Source organism: Oryx dammah, unplaced genomic scaffold (genome assembly GCF_014754425.2).
Source record: "Oryx dammah isolate SB20612 unplaced genomic scaffold, SCBI_Odam_1.1 HiC_scaffold_22, whole genome shotgun sequence".
NCBI classification, from domain to species: Eukaryota; Metazoa; Chordata; class Mammalia; order Artiodactyla; family Bovidae; genus Oryx; species Oryx dammah.
In genome coordinates, this window is record NW_024070206.1 from 9,627,913 (window position 1) to 9,643,562 (window position 15,650).

At 37.4% G+C, this 15,650-nt stretch overlaps 1 protein-coding gene across 1 annotated transcript in view; it reads right to left on the reverse strand.

Annotated features, from left to right (window-relative positions):
- DCC (DCC netrin 1 receptor) overlaps positions 1 to 15,650 on the reverse strand; it is an 811,418-nt gene that overhangs the window by 660,332 nt on the left and 135,436 nt on the right. Inside the window, exons 4-5 of the mRNA XM_040264220.1 lie at positions 9,773 to 9,923; positions 8,061 to 8,197 (exon numbers count right to left, since the gene is read on the reverse strand). Of these exons, the coding sequence (XP_040120154.1) occupies positions 8,061 to 8,197; positions 9,773 to 9,923 (288 nt within the window). The remainder of the gene's footprint in view (positions 1 to 8,060; positions 8,198 to 9,772; positions 9,924 to 15,650) is intronic.

Below are 15,650 nucleotides of genomic sequence, written 5' to 3' on the forward strand. Positions count from 1 at the left end.
CTGCCTGCAATGCAGGAGACCTGGGTTCGATCCCTGAGTCGGGCAGATCCTCTGGAGAAGGAAGTGGCAACCCACTCCAGTCTTCTTGCCTGGAGAATCCCATGGACAGAGGAGAACCCCCATGGACAAAGGAGCCTGGCAGGCTATAGTCCATGGGGTCACAAAGAATCAGAGACGACTGGGCAACTAACACGTTCACTTCACTTTCATAGAGAAAGAATTGTATAGTATGTGAATTACAATGAATGATATTCAATAAAGATGTTTCTTTAAGCATTAGGAAAGATATTATTGCATTTTAAAAACACATTTGATGAACAAATGAATAAATAGATCAATGTACGGATAGAAACTCCAAATACTACAACATCATCCATTTGAAGACTTGTGTTTTCAAGTTGGTTAATTTTTGCCCTTAGGTACACTGCCACCAAGTGGTGGGGGAAGCCTCGGTCTCACGGCGTGAATTTCAGGTGTCCGGATACTAGGTATCCTCTGGAGGCTTCTTGCTGAAACATACCAGATTATACTAAAGATGAGTCCACATCTACATAAAACTACTGAAATGAGTATATACCTAGATATATTAAGTATTAAATCAGAAAAACATTAGATAGTATGTTAGTCACTTAGTCGTGTCTGACTCTTTGTGACCCCATGGACTGTAGCCCACCAGGCTCATCTGTCCATGGGATTCTCCAGGCAATACTGGAATGGATTGCCATTTCCTTCTCCAGATAGTATATAAGAAATAGATATATATATACATATACATGATGTTTATAATTTTTATATGTGTGTATATGTCTCCTTACTGGTCTCTAAAAACTGGCAAGCACAACTGATACTAACTCTTGCTGCTGCTTAGTCACTTCAGTTGTGTCTGACTCTGTGTGACCCCATGTACTGTAGCTTGCCAGACTCCTCTGTCCGTGGGATTCTCCAGGCAAAAATACCAGAGTGTGTTGCCATGCCCTCCTCCAGGGGATCTTCCTGAACCAGGGATCGAACCCAGGTCTCCTGCACTGCAGGCAGATTCTTTACCAATGAACCACTAGGGAAGCCCTAACTCTTGCTAACTTTAATCAAAACCCTCCTGTCTAATTTAGTCCCAGTCCTTTCACAGAGTTAAACTCCTTCTGGGGTACTGTGCACTTCTAATGGTTGAGGAAAACGTTGGCATGGAATGCCCTTGTGGGCAGCTTTTCACCACTGTCAGCAGCTCTTCTAAACCACAGATGGTCAATTCACCTTGCTGAGATTGTTAGGGCTAATTAAAATTATAGTCTTAGATTGCCTTTTTAATGCTCTGAATTAGTACATAGCCTTTGCCTTTCCCTCTGGGCCTCTACTTCCTTCCTTATCTGTCTGAGAAAGAACAAAATTAGATCATAATCATCTCAAGGATAAATGCAAAACACCATTCAAATTGTTTTCTGTAAAGAAAGAGGGAAGGAGAGTAGAGATCTCCATGGTAGGCCTTCAAATAAATAGCTGTATGATAAATAAATAAACCCTACCACTCATCCAACTAATAGTTCCACAGCCAGGGATAATTGCAGGAGTGATATCAAATATATATATATATATTTTTTACTAACAGCCTATTTGCCAATTTTCTTATTCTGAAACACTTATGCACACAACAGAATTTTCTAATCATCATTTTGGATAGAACTACTTCATACGTTCATGACAATGGTGATCTCAAGAGAGGAAAGTAACTATAATAAATCAACACAGAGATGGGATTAAGCAGCTAATAAATGATTTTTTTTTAATTTAATTCTGCCCTACTTTATGCACTTGTATTCTACTTTTGAGATATCTCTCCATGAAAAAAAAAAACTCTTAACTAATTTCAATATGATCCATTTGGCAATTATCTTGTGAAACATAATCAATATAAACTTACCCAAGGCACAGTGTTTATGACTATGATCATTAAATGCATATAGGTGAGGGAGGTCACTGTTAATAAAGGCCAATTATGGAAAGACATGAAATTTAAGAACTGTGACTCAGGCAGAAGCAATAAATTTTGAAGAACTTCATTCAACCAAAGAGTTACCACACACTGCAATAAATGAATAAATATTATATTAATTAATATATCTTACAATAACTGCTTTCCATTCATGGCTGAGAACCTAAGCCTAAAACCCAAAATGGGTAACCCACTGGTGACTTTATAAAGGAGGTGACTGAAGACCTTAATGGAAGGTGAGCGTGCCACTTACTATCCAAACAGACAGATGCGTCAACTTCTGCTTGGTCAATTACATGAGCTCAGAAAGTAGCAGCAAACGACAAGTTATGTTTCGGATAAAAAACATAAAATTAACGCATATGTAAAAAATAAAAGGACACAAAGTCATATCAAATTTTAATTATCATGTTTCCTTCCATTACTGGACACACCTGAGAGTTGATAGGGTGTGTGACAATTGACATGCTACAAGAAATTTGAATTCATACAGCCTATCTGGGAATTGACTTAGGAAACAAGCATATGTTTTCATAGTTAATTATATATTTACTATTAACATTGAGACAAATAAATTAAAATGACAGGATCTAAAAATGTGATATCTTATACTTAGAAATTACTAAATAGATGATGATAATAAAAAAAATGAGAAGCAGACATTAAATTTATATTGGTATTAGAACTACATACAATCAATTGTATAAATGAAGAAATGGGCTTTCATTCACTGCTATTGTAAAGTAAGAGGTAGATTTTTTTTTTTTTTTTACACTCATGGAAATTTAAGATTGCCCATACTAACAGTGTGTAACAAATGTTGGTAATATACTTCACCATTGTAGCTTCTGTCTCTATAAAACTGATCAAGGATATTTTTAACAGACATTAGTCTGGTTGTGCTGACATTACATAATACCATGGACTGGGTGGTTTACACAACCGGAAACTTAATGTTTTCATAGTTCTGGAGGCTGGAAGTCTAAGATCAAGGTGCTAGCAGGGTTGGTTTCCAGTGAGACCTGTCTCTGTGGGTTACAGGCGACAGGGCTGGTTTCTGGTGAGACCTGTCTCTGTGGCTTACAGGTGACGGGGTTGGTTCCTGTTGAGACCTGTCTCTGTGGCTTAAAGGTGACGGGGTTGGTTTCTGGTGAGACCTGTCTCTGTGGCTTACAGGTGACGGGGCTGGTTTCCGGTGAGCCCTGTCTCTGTGGCTTACAGGTGATGGCTCTTTTCTGTGTCCTAAAGGTTACTTCTCTGTGTGTGCACTGAAAGAGTGATCTGACACTTCTTTCTTTTCTAATGAAGACATCACTTCTCTTGGATTAGCGCCCTGACTTTATGACCTCATTTACCTTAATTACTTATGTAAAAGTCCTCTCTCCAAATATACTCACAGTGGGGATTAAGACGTTAACATACAAATGTGAGGGGAACATTTCAGTCTGTAACAGTGGTGTATGATAAAACCAGGAGCCCCATGGAAATCTTATACAATATTTTGTTAGAAAGTTAGACAGGGCACAGGGTTTATCCAAGGTCAAGCACCTCGTTGGTTAAAGATCAAATACCTTTTTAAAGTATACATTTCTGCATTGATTCAGACAGTGAATCAATTTAGATCTAAGGCAGTGTCAAACCTCCTGTTTATTAAGGGTTTTCTTAATATATGTAGAGACGTGTGCATGAAGGTACTGGGTAGATACAAAAAAGCATGTACATATACTCAGAAATGATTATTATAGTTCTTAAGCCAGAAGTCTGGACATTTTGATAATAAGAACTGACAGTATACCATTCTTTAGTTCCTTTTTTAAAAAAGCTAGAGTTTAAAAATAATCATGGCATTAGTGATTTAAACAAAATATAATCTGGCAATAGCATCCAAAGACTCCCTCTGTAACTGTAATCTCAAGCTTTCTCCTGTCACCATCGCTTTTGAGGTTCTCTCTTTTATGAGAGCAGAGACTCTTCATAGCTTCAGATTCAATGTTTACATGCCACAAGGAAAAAACCTTACTGGGAAAGTGATGAAGACAACTGAAGGCATGAATTTGTAACTATATAGCAACTGCATCAAAGCCAGGCCTCAAACCTTTGTGTAGCCTTTCCAAAACCTAGCACAGTGCATGTACTCAAAACAGGGCTACCAATACTGTATTGCTGGTTATTCTCGTAGGTCAGAAACATTATATCAGTTCAGTTCAGTCCCTCAGTCATGTCCGACTCTGTGACCCCATGAAACACAGCACACCAGGCCTCCCTGTCCATCACCAACTCCTGGAGTTCACTCAGATTCAAGTCCATCGAGTCGGTGATGCCATCCAGCCATCTCATCCTCTGTCGTCCCCTTCTTCTCCTGCCCCCAATCCCTCCTAGCATCAAAGTCTTTTCCAATGAGTCAACTCTTCACATGAGGTGGCCAAAGTCCTGGAGTTTCAGCTTTAGCATCAGTCCTTCCAAAGAAATCCCAGGGTTGATCTTCAGAATGGACTGGTTAGATCTCCTTGCAGTCCAAGGGACTCTCAAGAATCTTCTCCAACACCACAGTTCGAAAGCATCAATTCTTCGGCGCTCAGCCTTCTTCACAGTCCAACTCTCACATCCATACATGACTACTGGAAAAACCATAGCCTTGACTAGACAGACCTTAGTCAGCAAAGTAATGTCTCTGCTTTTGAATATGCTATCTAGGTTGGTCATACCTTTTCTTCCAAGGAGTAAGCGTCTTTTAATTTCATGGCTGCAGTCACCATCTGCAGTGATTTTGGAGCCCCCCCCAAAAAGTCTGACACTGTTTCCACTGTTTCCCCATCTATTTCCATATTATTAACCATAAATTTATTTATATTTATTTCAAACAAGATTGTCCTTAATCTTGTCTAGTACAGATCTCTTCAATAGGTTTATGTATTATGGCAATTTCAAATTCCACTTTAGGAAGCAAATATTTTAAATTATATTTAATGAACATTAATTCTGAAACTCCTGACAAAAAACACAGCATATCTCTTTATCTTGTATGTAAAATTATATCCTACTTGAATAATCTGTTACTTCATGCCAGTTCACATGTAAAGGCAGTCTAAGAAACGATTGAGTTGAAAGGCAAAACAAGAGTCTGATAAAATACTTGATTGGGGTTTCCCTGGTGGCTCCTGCTAACGCAGGAGACACAGATTCAATCCCTGATTGGGGAAGATCCCACATGCTGTGGAGCAACTAAGTGTGCTTGCCCCAGAGCTCCAGAGCCTGGGAGCTTCAACCATGAGCCCACATACTGTCCGAGAGCCCGAGCTCCCCAACAAGAGAAGCCGCCTCAACAAGAAGCCCAGGCACCCCAACTAGAGAGTGTCCCCCGCTCATTGCAATTCGAGAAAGCCAGCCGAAAAAGCAAAGACCCAGCACAGCCAAAAATGAATAAATTTGTTTAAACGAATCTTTTTTTTTTTTTTTAAGAAAAATGCTTGATTAAAATGTATAAACACATGCTTGGATTTCCTGTGGGATTTTATCTGATGAATAACTTAAATTATGCATAAATTCTTTAAAATAATGGAAACCAAACATGAGTTAACACTGATCATGAAGTTATTTTGTTCCTTAAAAAAGTAACAAATTATATTTTCCATATGAACTTGGTCCTACAGGATGAGCCTCATTATAAATATATATCTTGAACAATAAAATGTTACAGAAAAAACCCACATGAATTTTTTGGCCAACTCATTATCAGAAGAATCAAAAACTATATCAAAGATTTTACTATCAACATGTATTTTAAAGCCTGAATAGAACAGATAAAACAATGTTATTGACAACCACATCACACATTAAACCATGCCTTCTACAACAGTTCTAAATCATACTAAATCTCGGAGAAATCCTTAAAATCTATAGCCAGTTACCAAGAAGATTCAGGAAGGAAGTAGAAGAAGGGAGGGAGGGATAGAGGAAAAAGCAAAGAAACAAGATAAAAACACAGCTCTATCTATATTTAAAATTTAATAATGCATCTAATTTACATATTCAACCTGCAATTAATAATAGATTTTTAGAAACAGAATACATTCAGAATAAAGTCTAAAGGCAACCATAAAGAGAAAGACTTAGTATCTTATATAAAATTTAATCCAATCAGAACAACAGCAGATACACACATACTCAGAGCATACAAATCATTGCTATTCTTCTATATAAAGAGTTCCTGCAAATCAACAAACATGACTATTTCAGTCAATGTATAAAGACCAAAAAACATGGATAGCAAGTCATAACATATAAAATGAAAATGTCCATAAAATTATAAAAATGATAAGGATTTAATAAAGATGCAAGTTAGAACTAAGAGACAATTTGACAAATTGTTAGAGAATACTCTCTCATGAGTGGTAAACTCTGGTACTGCTGGTGAGAGTATCTATTTTCTTTGACACTTTTCCTCAGGATATAAACAGATACTTGACAAAACTTGATAAAAATGATAAATCAGCTTACTGCTTGCTTTTTTGAAAAAATAAAATTTCAAAACAAAATAATGCTCAATAATTAAGGACTAGAGAGCATACATACACACACAGGAATGCCCAGAGGAAGACGACACAAAAGTCAAAATGTGTGCATACATATATATGTCCATACATATATCTCTTGGCTAGCTTATCTTCAGAAGTCAGTATTTATAGATGTTTGATTTAAATATCAATGAAGCATTGCATGTCTAAATTAATGAATTAATTTGATTAATTAGACTTCATGTATTTGCACTTAAAGGTTTAGCTTGGGTCACCACAAATTCTAGCTCATTCTATAACCACGTTTCTCTTATAATCAGTAAAATACAAGATAATTTCTATCATAACCAATCTGTAACACCAGTACTTTGATGTTATAAATGCAAAAGTTGTTTCACAAAAAAACTTCCATATAAAATAAGAGTAAATTAAATTGGTGCCATTTTGAAGTTAGCTGATATTTTACTTAAGAATAATGCTATCTCTAAGACAAAATAATTAGAGTCCTTTGCTTATTCTTAGTTTAATGATTATGTTTGATCAAAGAACAAAGGAAACATTCCCTCATCCATCATATACATTATTACATTGTGTACAGATGAAAGCATTTTCTGGACAAACTTTAAAGCTAAATGCAAACTTTAAAGCAAAATGTATAGCATAGTAATATTACAATATAGATTAGCAGATATAATCAGTAGACTGTACCTTTTCATTTCCACTGAATAATTTTTAGAAAGCCTATGATTTTTCCTAGACTCTTTAAATGGTAAAAAGATTCCAGAGGAAAAAAATTTAAAGACTGATAAACAAGTTTTTCTTGTTGCTACCGGAGAAAGCAATTGAAATTCAAATATTAAAGCACTTTCTCTAAACTGCATGATTCAAATTAAGCTGGTTAAAAGAAACCGGGTAGATAACACAACATTTTGTTTGACTCAGTAGCTACCACATATGAGAATTATTTATTTGCAAGGAGACACAATGACTTTGCCTATCTCAATTTAATGAACTTATCCGTGCCTCTGACATTTATTTAGATTCTTGCTATGCAAGCTTTCTTTAGAAGTATTTGATTTTAATGGTTCATTTTCAATCTAACATTTACAGTATTTCCATATTAACTAAACAACTTTACCATTATATCTGAGTTTAATGTCAGAAACCTTGTCATCTCAAATGACATTTAACTTTTCTGCTCAAGTACCTACTTTTTTCTACAGTTTCTCTTATTTATTTCTCCCAGATATTTTGGAACTTCTCATTTGATATTTACCACTTTTGCTTGATAATAATTTTTGATAGGTTTCAGTTATATAACTGGAATAATTAGACTAAGCAGTGATATATCTGGATTTTAATCAATGAACAAAGATTCAAAAACTGCATTCAACCCCTGTGTAACTAATCAACATAGACCAAGGACACATGTGGAGTATTGGGACTTTGCAATTTCACAGTAATAAGCATAGGAAGCATTTCAATGATGAGCATTCATAGCATTATGGTGATATATTTTGAAGGGTACAAGGTAAACTCATTTCAAGTCATTCACTTACCCAAGACTGTGAGCTCTGCAGAAGCACTAATATTCTCATTTTTATATGTGACAACACAGGTGTAAGTTCCACTGTCATCATCTGTCACATTGGAGATAAGCAAGTTACTTCCACCCAATAAAGAATACTTTTTGGACCTGTAAGACAGAAAGCATATGACATTAGAGAGTAGATACAAGGTATCTAAAGGTTTAAATGAACTCCATAAAAGCTCAAATTATAAAATCCGGGGCTCTGTTTCCTGGGAGCTTGATAATAGTGCATCTATTGACCAAAAATTCCTTCAAGGTAAACCACTCCCATTGGAAGACTGTAATCAAAGAAATGAAGCGGATTAAACTTGAAATTGGGGCTTCCCTCATAGCTCAGTGGGTAAAGAATCTGCCTGCAATGCAGGAGATCCCGGTTGAATTCCTGTATCGGGAAGATCTACAGGAGAAGGGATAGGCTACCCACTCCCGAATTCTTGGGCTTCCCTGTGGCTCAGTTGGTAAAGAATCCGCCTGCAATGTGGGAGACCTGGGTTCGATCCCTGTGTTGAGAAGATCCCTGTAGAAGGAAAAGGTTACCCATTCCTGGCCTGGAGAATTCCATGGACTGTATAGGCCACGGGGTCGCAAAGAGTCGGACACAACTGAGCAACTTTCACTCACTCACTCAAACTTGAAATTAATGTTAGTCCTGAAAAGAAACAAGACATAATTTGGCTTGATTCTCTCAGTTTTGGGTTTGAGAACGGCAGCTCCAGAGAAGTGATTCCTCCCAGTGGGGGTCCATGTCCTATGTCCTGACATCCGATTCAGTAATCTTTGTGCAAAGTTACATGTCATACTGCACTGTGCATGCCTGGGCATATCTGAACACATCTTCACATGCTGAAGCTGCAACCAGATTTACTGCATGCATTCGTACTCTCAGAAGGGTTGTGATACCGTACAATGCAGTGTGGTTACATAAAAAAATACTTCAGGCAGATGAAACTTACAGATGAACTTATTGCCTATGAACCTATTTTGCTATAAAATATGTGTTTAAAAGTACCACATCAAATCTCAAAATCAATAAAACTAATTTCTAAAATGAAAACCAATCCATTTTGATCAAAATGCTTCCAACTGCGTTTCATTCTATTAAGAGTTTTCTTTCTAACTATGCCGTAATACTAACATCTGGTAACTTGAATCCAGCCAAGTTCTGTTTTATCTTGAATATCTGTTATAGCTGGGACTCTCTATACCACCTCCTTAGATTGAGATCCTCCAAAGTACCTTCTCGGAAGGCTCTGTGGGTAGAACCATCTCAAGGGGAACCCTGGCTTTCTAAATTTCCTTTTATAATTGATCTCATGGATTTTGGCTCTACCCAGGTGGTGGTACAGTAGTGAAGAATCCGCCTATCAATGCAGGGAAGGTAGGGTTCAATCCCTGGACTGGGAAGATCCTCTGGAGGAGGAGTTAGCCACTCCAGTATTCTTGCTGGAAAAGCCCATGGACAGAGGAGCCTGGCAGCCTACAGTCCACGGGGTCATAAAGAGTAGAATGTGACTTAGCAACTAAACAACAAAAAATGTCTTTCATGTTCTGTCTAATGCCAAGAATGTGAAAAGACTATTCAATTATCATCTAAACCCCTAGTAGTAATAGGAACTTATATCAAATTAGAGAAAGTTAAACAGGAGTACATGCTTCATGAAAGTCTTGCATTTATCATACCTGAGTTGGATGACTTCCTCTCCTCGTAGCCAGGTAAAACTTGGGGGAGGATAGCCAGAAACACAGCACTCCAAGATAGCATCCTTTCCTTCAATGGCTACTACATTTGATGGTCTTTGCAGAAAATACAGCTGCCTGTGCAGTCCCGGATCTATGGGAGAAAACACAAGATCACATCTGTTATGATACTGAAAAGAAAAATGATATAGCTGGAACCAATTTTTTTTTGTTTTTTTTACAAAATGCTGTGACGAAGAGGAAGGAAAGAAAAATGGAAAGATGCCAATGAAACTTATAAAATAGACTCCTAGAAGTGTTTTTCCATGTCTAGGTTCTCAGATTATGATATTAAAATATTCTTGGCTGCTGATAACACCATGGTAAAGGCAAAGGGAAAAAGCTTGAGACTACAGGTCACTCATGCAGGCCCTGTTGACTGATTGTCATTAAAGAACAAGACAGTATCAGTAACTTTCCTAAACATTATCACCCAAAGCTCTTTGCTGTTTTCAGTTTGCCTGCCACTAATATCTATTCCAGGCTTTCCTGGTAGCTCAGTGGTAAAGAATCCATCTGACAATGCAGGAGACATGGGTTGATCCCTGGGTTGGAAAGATCTGCTGAAGAAGGAAATGGCAACCCATTCCAGTATTCTTGCCTAGAAAACTCCATGGATAGAAGGAGCTTGGAGGGCTACCATCCATAGGGTCGCAGAAGAGTCAGATACAACTTAGTGACTAAATAACAACAACACAATATCTATTCCACTTCCATCTGCTTTGTTTATTGCTTCTGTGGCTTGAGATATAAGATTAAAGATTATACGTTAGAACTGTGTTAAACAAGTACTATAGAAGATACTGAGAAATATCTGTTGTCTTCAAGATCAAAGCTACACTAAAGTTGGTTTGTTTACTGTTATAACAATAAGTTTAGCTGTTTCTAACCCTTCTGTTTATTTTTAACAACTTTCCAAAGAATGTGTCTGTCACGAGGGCTGAGATTTTGGACAAATGAGGAGCATACTCCTTTATCACCCATCCTCCTGTTGTTCTGGCTATACGACATTACTCCTAGCTACCAGCAGGTAACTGAAATAGTGTCTTTTTTTTAGTGAGGTATCCTTGTTTCACAAGGTATGTCTGTTCCTGCTGTATGAAGTGAACCAGCTGTATGTATACATATATCCCCTCCCTCGTGAACCACCGCCCACGCTTTTAAGACCACAGGGCACTGAGCTGAGCAATATTCCACTGGATATGTGCACCCCATTTTCAACCTAAAGACTCATTCTACTCAGACTCATTTGATCCAAAAATTGCTAAGATGATATACCAAGTGAAATAGTCATATATATATATGGTCCTAAGCACAAGATTCAAGACTGTCATGAAAGAGTTCTGTGAGAGTTAAGAGCTCCTCTTTCACCTACCAAATAAACTCCCCTCCAAACACCTGGGACACACCAACAGCATTATTACCAGAAGGTGGACTTGGAGGAAATCTTCCCAGCCATGTAATATCCTCTGATCTGACCCGCTGAGTAAATTTCTATTTCTTTAAGATGAAAAGCTGTATTTCCAGGTCCCCATTAAAACCCACATTTCTCTATGAAGGCTTAACTGTGGCTGTTTACAAATTAATGAATTAAATAGAATTAGCATATAATCTTTCCTTTTGCCAACCCAAAGCAAAATGTTGAAGCAAAGAAAATGAGGCAATGACATCTTCAAAACCAGGATTGGAGTGACAAGGAAATGTCAAAGGATGTTAAATTTAAATACGTTCTACTGGGGGCCATGGATTCCCAGGTGGCTAGGTGGTAAAGAATCCTCTTGCCAACACAGGAGTGACAAGAGACTCGGGTTCGATCCCTGAGTTGAGAAGATCCCCTAGAGGAGGAAATGGCAACCCACTCCAGTATTCCTGCTGGGAAAATCCCACGGACAGAGGAGCTGGCGGGCGACAGTTCGTGGGGTTGCAAAGAGACACAACTGAGCATGCGCACACGCCCTGCGGGCCGGCGGTGATGAGGAGGAAGTGCGGTGGGCAGAGGTCTGCGACACACGTCAATACTGCTGTTAAGTTCCCTTGACTGGACCCAACTCCACGTGAGCTGATCGCAGATGAATAAAAGAACACCAACTCTCTTGTTAATAGCTGGGAGAGTAATCGTCATCTAAAATATTCTTTGCGTGAAGAAAGAGAAATTCACACTTTCTTAGTCTTCTCACATCTGTTTCTGCTTCACAATGAAAATATTGCAAGAATTTTCTAAACGTGTTAATCTTTATTAAACCAATATTCTAGATAAAATGTTGCAATTGTTTTTCAAAATTGCTGGTGGTTTGTTTAATAATCCTGCTTGAAAGTGAATTTTCAAATCAAATGAAAATGTTTTGCAGGAGAATGTTGCTTAGAAATAACATCCCTGATGTGGAGAAAAGGGAACTCTCCTACATTGTTGGTGAGCATGTAAATTGGTATACCCACTATGGAAAACAGTAGGAAGGTTTCTGAAAAAACGAAAAACAGACTTGTTATATGATCCAGCAATCCCACTCCTGGGCACATATCCAGACAAAACTATAATTCAAAAAGATATGTGCCATCCTATGTTCAGAGCAGCACTATTCACGATGGCCAAGACATGGAAACAAACTAAATGTCCAGCAACAGATGAATGGAAAAAATTGTGGCACAAATAGAAAATGGTAGGAATCGTCCTCAGCTATAAAAAGGAGATTTTTGACTTTATCTTAAAATATTGGCATCACTGGGCTCAGGGCCACAAAATCACCATCTGCTATTTTTAGGTGGAGCACATATATTCTAGGCTTCCCTGGTGGCTCAGTGGTAAAAATTCACTTGCAATGCAGAAGACACAGATTCGATCCCTGGGTTCAGAAGATCCCCTGGAGTAGGAAATGGCAGCCCATTTCAGTATGCTTGCTGGGAAATCCCATGGACAGAGGAGCCGGGTGGGCTACAGTTCATGGGGTCACAAGAGAGTCGGGCATGACTTAGCAACCAAACAACAACAAATACGTTCTAAATTACTCCAACCTCATGTGTTGTATGCGTAACCCTCATATGTGACAATGTGTCACATATGACAATCTGTTACATATGACAATGTGTCACATATGACAATCTCATATGTGTTACCCTTCATACATATGGAAATGTCAGTCTTTAGCAGAGAAATTTGGTTTCCCTTCCCCAAAGATGTTTCCCTGTAATTACTGAATCTGATAAATTCTAAGATTATGAAAGTACTACTCAAAGCTAAAACAGAAATGGTCTTTAATAGTAAATAGTTCATATGTCTCACAACATTGTGATAGATTAAATATGATCACAAACTGTTTAAGCTCCTCCAGTCCAGAGTTGAGGGTACAACTGCTATGGTTTAAATCTGGCCTGACCCTATATCTTGCTTTGACTACTTGACTGTGTTGGGAATTAAACTGATGAGCTCTGAACACAAGGCCTCAGGGGGCCTTATAAGTTTCTGCCATGGCTCTTTCTGAACAACTATACTGGTCTTACCGACTGGAGGATGAGAAGGCACGCAGAGGAAGACTGAGTTTTCCAGCCAAACACCAACACCAGCTAATAGACATGTCAGTGAGGCCATCTTAAACCTTCCACCTTGGTCAAAGGTGTCTGAGTGAATCAAAGTGAAACGAGCAGAGGAACAGCTGAGATAAACCCCAGAATTATAAGACATAATGGAAGTTACTACATTTTGGAGTGGTTTGTTATATAGCAGTAGACAATGGCACCCCACTCCAGTACTCTTGCCTGGAAAATCCCATGGACAGAGGGCCTGGTAGGCTGCAGTCCATGGGGTCGCTAAGAGTTGGACACGACTGAGTGACTTCACTTTCACTTTTCACTTTCCTGCATTTGAGAAGGAAATGGCAACCCACTCCAGTGTTCTTGCCTGGAGAATCCCAGGGATGGAGGAGCCTGGTGGGGTGCCGTCTGTGGGGTCGCACAGAGTCAGACATGACTGAAACGACTTAGCAGCAGTAGATAACTAAAACACACACACGAAAACAAAACAAAAATTCAGCAATTTGAAATATCAAGTAACCTATTGAGTGGTTGCTGTTTTTGAGTTTTCTTTTCTGGTTTTTATTTGTTTTCAGTATTAGGGTGATTCTGGCTATTTAAAGAGACATGATTAAACTTGATGTACCCCTTATTTTTTTCCTTTGAATTATTATTTTTTTTAAGAACATAAAGAAAATGTATTTAAGTTTTAAAGTGGGAAGAAAGGAGATACAGTTGCCAAGGTTATCTTTGTGTGATAAAACTGTGGGTGGTTATTCTTTCCATCTTTGGATTTTTCTGAGTTCTAAAAACTTTTTTTTATTAAGAACAATTTTTTTTTAGAGTAAGGAGTTATGTGAAACTCTGGTGTTGCAAAGTGGTTGAAAATTACATGAGGAACAAAGAAATTATAAAAAGCTAATGACTAAAGCACAAGGCAAATACTTAAGAGAAAATGAAAATTCTCCTTCCAGGCTCAATAATGATAAAGATGAAAAAGTCCTGAGCAGAGTGAACTTAAAATTCTAGGTCATGACTTTTGTTGACTAAATTGATTTTAATTGAGTTATGATGGAATTAGTAACTACTCATAAAATTATTTTTGTTATTGCTATATGGGTATAGATTATTCAAACCCAAATGGAGTTATTCAGCTAATGGAATATGAAAAAAATCTAGTAGATTAAAAAAACATGATTTCACAAGGTAATGGCATATAATACCAGTCTGGAACATTCTATTTCATAAATTGGTGATATGTACACAAATGATCATTCTGTTTTTATTCTTCAAACTGACATATGTTTCACGTAATTTCATGTCCATGTAATATGTTTTAAATTTTAAATTGGGAAGGAAATGCAAGGGTGAATTTGAGAAAACATATTTCTCAATAGCTTTCAAATCAAATCAGAAAAAAACACTGATTTTTCTTCTAATGTAAATTTTTATATTAGAAAATTCAAAAGCAGACATTTTCCATATGATACTCATGGCAGTGAAAGCACACACATCACAACTGTGTTTTCTAAATGGATTATAAGCAGTCACAATTTGCCTGAACTAAAATCCAGTTTATCTTTTTCCTGTTGGGAGGCAAATGTTAGCCTGATTCTCTGATCTGATCTCATTGTCATGCTGGTGGAGGTACAGCTAATCCTCCTCAGAGACCAACAGGGAGGTACAGAAATAAAAAGAGAACAGTCATTACAGTGATACAGATCTTTGACACACACAGATTGCATTAAATTGTAGAAACACCTTATGGCAACATGCTGCTTTTACTTAGGCTTTTTTTCCTTTCTTCCTCCCTCCTCCCTCCCTTCGTTCCTTTCTTTATAACTTTTTAAAAATAAAAAATTGGCCTACTTTGTCTTAACCTAGTATCTGAGTTAGAGAGGACTGTAGATACAATCACCAGGAAAATGAATAAAAATGTAAACAATGGATCTCAAATTCTCTGGTCTCAGGAACCATTTGCATTCTTATGGAGGCAACAAAGACCTTCTGTTTACACAGGTTATAGCTCTAAACAGTTACAATATTAAAAATCAAAACAGACGAAAATATTTATTTGTTAACTATTTATTCAAATCTCACCAGAAGCAGTATATTAAAAAAGAAAAAAACTCTCTAAAGTAAAATTGAGAAGAGTGGTAGTACTTTATATTTCTGTACATGTGTAATGAGTGGCTGAAAGGAAAATGACTAGATTATTCTGTTACTTTCTGCATTTACTTTGTTCTGATATGTAGATCTGGCTGAATTACATGCAAATAATATGACCTCAAATAGATATGTAGTTGGAAAAAGGAGG